Source organism: Oreochromis aureus, linkage group 1 (genome assembly GCF_013358895.1).
Source record: "Oreochromis aureus strain Israel breed Guangdong linkage group 1, ZZ_aureus, whole genome shotgun sequence".
Classification (NCBI taxonomy): domain Eukaryota; kingdom Metazoa; phylum Chordata; class Actinopteri; order Cichliformes; family Cichlidae; genus Oreochromis; species Oreochromis aureus.
In genome coordinates, this window is record NC_052942.1 from 27,133,888 (window position 1) to 27,140,795 (window position 6,908).

Genomic DNA, 6,908 nt, shown 5'->3' on the forward strand with positions numbered 1-6,908 from the left:
TCATGACAGTAAACTATAATGTGATATGTAGAATCCACATATATTGGTATATAATCTCCCAAATTGCCAAAACAAACAATGGCAGTAAGGAACATAGCTCTAAATAACATTAGGATCTTTTAGACCCTCACTATAGTCTAGATGAGAAGTCAAATAGACAGGTCGGAGGTCAAATGTGGCATTAAATCCTAATGCGGTACATTCTTATGTTGACAATACACACCACACTTGTAAGAATCCAAGGTATGAGATAAATTAAGGCTTTTTATAAGGTGTTTCTCTAAGAAAACAGTTAAGATCATCATGCAAATACGTAGGAAGGCTCTTCTTTGTATCTGCCAACAGAGGCGTTATGGTCACACTTTCCTGAAAGCAAGAGGTTCAGGTGCTCTTCTTTTTTTTTAATCTTGAAAGCACCATTTTCTGGATCAGCACCCTAAGTAGAATGATCAGACTTTCAATAACGAAAGAAATTAAAGCGTCTGTCTGATATAATCTATAGCAGACACTGGTTTCCATGTGGTGCAATTCCCGGGTCTATAATCAAGTAACCTGTTATGTAGCTCAGTTTGCCCGGCTAACATATTTATAGCCCATTTACCTAACATTTCCAACAAGTCTTTGAGGGTAAGACATGACAATAACAGTAGATGGTAAACATGAATCCGCATTCTGTTTATTTAAAGATTTAACTTGTATGTTCATCTGTAGGGTGTAGCTGTAGGAACCCCAGAGTGCACCAAGACGCTCCAGTCCTCCAGGTGAGATTAACCTGCCGGCGGCTGATGCTTTAGCTTGTCTGTCTCTACAAATCTATATTCAGAGTGTGAAAACTATTACTACAATGTTATATTTCACTGTAAACATGTTGGCTGTTCTCTGTGCCTGCACATAGTACTCTGGTATAGCTGAGTTTATTTACAGTTCATGGTACTTGATTGCCCTAATAGTCATAAATATTTTTCTGTGAAATGGTCAGAACATTCTTGCCATTTAGCAAGTGCACACAGTACATGATACTAAACTGCGTATGTGCTACGTCTGGTACCGAAGAGTGACTCTTTATGAATTGGACACAGAGATTACCGTCAGAGTATTTTTCTAGGTCTTATTAAGAAAGGTAAGATGATTTGCCACTGAATTCTACCTGTAAAATTATGCTTCTAGCTCATATTCACAAAGGTAGGACGATTTGCCACTTATTTATAGCTGTTAAAGCATGCTTGTAGGTCACATTCACAAAGGTAGTATGGTTTGGCACGTAATTTTAACATTTTATTTTTTGCCTTTGCTGTATTATTTTAGAAGATTGCGTCACTATAAGGTATGTTGGTTAATCTTTTGTAGGTGGAAAAAGTAGTGGAATATTATTAATAATAATTAATTAATAATTAATAATAATATTATTCAAAGCCAGTGCAAAAAAAGGACTCTTCAGTGAGGAATACATAGCTTTGCGACAGGCAGCACAATGGTGGTACAGGCAGCACATCAATAATAATCTCTAATAAAGAGACACTAACTAAGCCCCACCCTAACCCCCACCTGTCGGTGCCTCCTGTGAGGCCGGTGGTATAGTAACCTCAGAGGTGATCTCTCATTTGCATAGATAGTGACTGCAAACCTGGCTGATGTAAATGGTAAATGGACTGGTTCTTATATAGCGCTTTTCTACTCTATCTGAGCACTCATAACGCTTTATACAACTAATTCATTCACCCAAGCACGTTTTTTTCTAAGTTGTTAAGTGCTCACTGTCTAACATTCATATACATTCACACTGATGGATGCATCTGAGAGCAACATGGGGTTAGTATCTTGCCAAAGGATATTTGACATGCAGACTGGAGGAGTCTGGGATTGAACCACCAACCTTCCAGTTAGTAGCTGACCTGCTGATGTCAGCCTGTTATTGTAGATGTCTGTGATTACTAATCAGCAAAGGTGTGTTTAAGTCAGCACGAAAGCCTGGAGTCACCTCTAGCTTTAGCTCATTGTTTAATGACTCAACAAAGGTCCTGATATTGGTAACCTGTGAGTTGTAGGTACTGAGGGTCATTTAGATTATTTGCAAAAGTAAACAAAACATGTGTCAAATATAACCACCATGACCTTTAAAACTAGAGAAATTTACACAGTCATGTATAATAATTTCACTTTCTTGTCCTGTTTTCATGTCCATTTGATATGCATTTTTATGGCCATTTACTCATCTGTCATTTCAATAAACACACCATCAAGAGAGATTTTAAAGGACAAGCTGACATTAAAAAGAAATGATGAGTTTGCGCTTGCAGGTCACTGTCTTTGTGTTGATTTCTTTCTTTTTTTGCAGACTGAGTGGATTTACCTTTTTTAACATTATTAATTTCCATTTTAAGTGTATGCAGTAAAACAAGAACACCTGTGCGTTTTATTTTTTCCCCCTATCTTTACCTTTTTTGCTTTAAATACAGGACAATCTAAGTGTGGGACCTGAACCTGAATCACCAGGTTTTTCATTCAACTATTAAACTACGTCTGTTAAGCCTTGCTGTTCAGACAGATCAGATTTAATCATATTGTACTGTTTTCTGAATTTTAGTTTTGCAACCTAAACTTTTAATCAGTCTTCAGTTAATGAGAGAGAAAAGGACATTTTGAGTCTATTTATGTTCTCATCTGTGCATTTCCACTGCTTAACTGCATATAGCTCCATGCAAACAATGAAAATATGCGATAGTCTCAATAAATTGTCCTCCATCTCTGCATTTTCTTTTTTACGCTTATTAGTTCCAGTTAGATCTCCAATGTAACAAATATGCGATTTAACCCTCCTCTGTTACTTAGTGAACTGAACTTGAAAATGGCAGGGCTTGTGGTGTCTTAAATGAACTCAAGCTTTCTGGTTTTAGATGATAATTTGGTACTCCACGCTCTCGTCTAATTATGATCACTTTTGGATCCAAAAAATCAACATGGTGGTGTCCGTCACACTACACACAACACAGAGTACAATAACCAGGGGGTGAGGTCACAATGGCTGTGTCCAATTTGACATCACATGTCAGCGTGTTTGTTTCAGTTCCTCAAGCTCCCGAAGCCAAAGCCAGCCAGCCTGTGGCGAAAGAAGAAACAGCACCCCCAGCTGATGCACCAGCCAAAGAAAAGTCAACCGCTGCCGCTGCCGCTGCGCTCTCGGCACCCTCGGAGCCTGAACCCACGCCTTCCTCATTTCCTGATGACACTTCCCTGAAGAACCACAAGCCCCACCTGGGACCCAAACCTCGCTCCCACAACAGGGTCCTCAACCCTCCTGGAGGAAAGTCTAGTGTGGTATTCTACTGATCAGCTGAGCGTGCCACCTCTCCCAGTTTGTGTCCATAAACCTCTTTGTCTGCTCCCCTGTTAATCTTCTCTCATTCCTACACTGCTCTTTTGATGGCCATGTGGTTTGTACTCCTAAATACAGCCCAGTTATTGTTGTTGTTCACACCTGACATCTGGGCTCATAAGTGGTCCTCAACATCTTGCACTTTCATCCCCCGTTTCTGACTCCCTGCCGTCTGTCTTCTCCTCGATATTCTTCTATAATGAAACCTGCATTTAATACAATCACCAATGAATCAGCTGAATGGCAGCTGTCACCTTATCACTTTAACTGTAACACTTTTCGGTCTCAACTTTGCAGTTACTGTTTTCAGCATTTGTAAGTGTAATTTGTTTGGAGGCACAATCGTCGAATTTTGTGTATGTGAAAACATTTCTGCATCTCAGGAACGGTTTAGAGTTTGGACTACTTGCATAATTTTCAGCTTTAAACTGACCTGCAATTTGGTTTGGCTAAAAATTTCACAGCAGGCATTTGCCCAAATTTCTGGGAGCTTTCTGGGGTGAACACAGCTTCTCATCAGTTTAATATATTTATTTTATTTAGAAAGAGGGGCAATACATATTAATAAACATTTTAAACCAAATAAATATGCCAGATTATAGACTTGGGCTAGTTTTCATCTGCAGACCCTCTGGCAGGTTGGTGTTAGTGTATTACAAAAAGGGAAACAACTAACTCTTTTTCACGTCCAACATAAAGCATGATTAGTTAAACACAATCACATGTTTGTGTGTCCCTCAGCCACCCTTTTAAGTGACTCTTAAAGATAGGGAGACTTGTACTTCCCTCACTGACAGTGGAAGACTATTCCAGAAGCTCACTCCCTGATATGTCAGAGCATTCTGTGAAAAGGTGGTCCGTCTAAATGCCAATTCACAATCACCTCTAACAATGGCTCGAGTCAGTCGAGACCTGGCAACAATGCTAGACTTTTGTCAAATAAAATCACTCATTGGTGGAGGCACCAGACTATGTATAACGTTATCTCAAATTTGACAATGGTGATTTGAATAGGGTTTCTTATCTAATATTTTCAATGCTCTTTTGTAGCATACTTCGATTGGCCCAATAGCAGCAAAGCTCGTATAGGACCAACTTGTAATACAGTATTCAATATGAGCCAGTATCATAGAGTGCAGGAATGTAATCGCTGCTGTGTCTGTTAATGATGTGCGGATATGTCTAAAGTTCTGTATATTAACATTTACGGTTTTCACTACTTTTTTAACGTGTTTTTTAAGGATAATTTCGAGTCTAGTAGCAATCCCAAATACTTAATTTCCTCAACATTAATTAGTTCTTGTGCACCCAAGCGAACTTTTACTGCAGCCACAGTTGTTTTAGGTTTACTAAAAAACAATGATACAGTCTTTTTAACATTAACGCATGAGTCATTCAGCCATTTTTGTAAATCATGTAATGCCAATGAAAGCTGATGGGCTGCATCATCAGCAGTTTTGGCTTGTGTTACGTGTGCTGTTGGTTAGTCCGTTTCTTGATGTGTTTATGTAAATTCACCTGTGCAGGGGCTCGGCTGTGATTGGTGGACCTAATGAACGGCCTGACGTGACTGGTTCCTGCGGTGGACGTGAACTACAAAAGGGCGTCTGAAGAGCTGCGCTGGGGATGTGTGGCAGACTTCCCATGCACCTGCCTTTGTTACTGACGGAGCTGCCGCAGCTATAGTCTCTTAGTTAAAAAGTCGGGCATGTGTGTGAGGTGCGGAGTAAGTAGGGGTGAGCTGCCGATTATTTTGGGATACCTTCTTTTCTCCTGTGTTTGTAGACCAGGGAGGTCAGTCTGTGTTATTTCTTTGTTTTCTTTTCCATGAACAGGTCAGAGGGGAACTGAAGCCTAGGTTGAGTTTTGTTTGTTATGTTGGCCTTGGCTCACCCCGAAAGTATACACTCCCCCCATTGTGCCATTAGTGTGAATAAATTATTGTTACAAGTCCAATGCTGTGGCTGTGTCTGTTTGGGCGTGGGAAGTCGCGTGACATCCCGCTCTGGTTACGGTCATTTCGAGCCGGGTCGTAACAGCTTGTGTAAAAATTACCATATCATCAGCATACATATGAAGTGCCAGATTTTTATTGGATGACCACTTAAGTTCAGAATTTAAGAAACAATCCATGTGACTGAGGCCTGATATCAGCTTGGCATCCTTTCATCTCTATTCTTTTTGTTAATTATGCCTTAATAAAAACGTTTACAACAGAGAGCACAATCTGTGATTGGAAATTGAAACAGCTGTTTACTCCCCAGATGTTTCTGCGTTCTAAAAGAAATTCCATTATGATTTATGTGAATGTATTGTGCAGGTACTTTCTCTGCTTCGCCCTCATTGCTTGCTTTATCTGAGAACATAATCTGTCTTCTTTTAACTTGAGGATTTGTGTAAATCTGGCATACAATCCAAGTGTTGTCTGCCCCAGATTGAGAGTTAAAGTTTGAGTCACTGACAGTAGTACTTGTGTCTGAATTTGTCTGTTTGACTGATAATGGACAAGCCGTTTGAAAATATGATGTGAAATCACTTAATTAACCTGTTGGATTTGCTAAAAGTTAAAATATTTATACTACTCTGGCTAATGGGTTTTGCACATCACTCCTCTTAACTTATTAAGAGGCTATTAGTGAGGGTCATGATAATCAATTCAGTTGAGTAATGGGTTGATTAAGTCTATTTCCAGACTAAGAGAAAAAGTCCGTAGGTTTGGGTGTAGGCTTAATCCATTTCTGAGAAAACTGAAGAGCAGAAGTGGTTATGGAACTTTACTGACGTCTGACTTGGATTTATCCAAATTCATGTAAGTTTCAGTCTGTTCAGCCTGTTTTTGTGTAGCACCAAGCAGTAGACCTAAACCTGGATGTGCTTCTGGGTTCTACCTCTAATGAAAACGGATGAGTGTAAATTGCAACCATTGTTTGTAGTTTGCTTCCACCTACTGAGTGAAAAAAGAACTGAAGCTGTAAAAAGCAAACAGAAATTACAACAAAGTCAGCATTCCTAATGATAGGCTTCATTTTGTCTCAGTTTCAGTTCACTATACAGCTCATCAGACTGTTTTCCCTTTACTTTTTGATATAATAGCTTTTCAGTACTACTGATACACATATTGTTAATTAATTACTGCCATTTTCTTCCATTAGAGTACTTTTATATTTCTTGAGCTGTGTAACTGGATTTGTTCAAACATACAGGTAGTTTGGATTCACTGACACAGGAGCCATATGCCCTTCCTACAGTTTTTATGCTTCGTTAGCTCATTTTTGTCTCCATTGTTAATTCTCTCCTGTGCAAACAAAAGCCCAAGCTACACTTGTCTGACTGAAAAAAGGTTCAAGAGAAGGACATTTGCTATCAACTCTTTCCCCGTTTAATGTTATTCCAAGGAAGTGAGTTTCCTACAGGGTATGGAGGGTCCAATTTGAGGGAGTAACTTTCACTTTTCTTTTATTTAGTATGTGTTACTGATTCCAGTGTCACGCAGGGGAAAGTAGCATTCAGTGGTAGCTTCATGTTGATCGTTTTA

The 6,908-nt window shown here is 39.3% G+C and overlaps 1 protein-coding gene across 1 annotated transcript; it reads left to right on the plus strand.

Annotated features, from left to right (window-relative positions):
• Positions 1 to 634: 634 nt before the first annotated feature.
• LOC120440800 (jupiter microtubule associated homolog 2-like) lies at positions 635 to 3,573 on the plus strand. The gene is made up of 4 exons (XM_039614098.1): positions 635 to 653; positions 712 to 761; positions 2,457 to 2,493; positions 3,065 to 3,573. The coding sequence occupies exons 1-4, from the start codon at positions 635 to 637 to the stop codon at positions 3,325 to 3,327; spliced, it is 369 nt and encodes a 122-aa protein (XP_039470032.1). The 3' UTR covers positions 3,328 to 3,573.
• Positions 3,574 to 6,908: the final 3,335 nt, after the last annotated feature.

Bases quoted from the DNA above. Each gene is read 5' to 3' on its own strand.
- LOC120440800 (XM_039614098.1), top strand. The intron at 762-2,456 runs GTGAGATTAACC...CTTTAAATACAG, and splicing joins AAGACGCTCCAGTCCTCCAG to GACAATCTAAGTGTGGGACC. The intron at 2,494-3,064 runs GTTTTTCATTCA...TGTTTGTTTCAG, and splicing joins ACCTGAACCTGAATCACCAG to TTCCTCAAGCTCCCGAAGCC.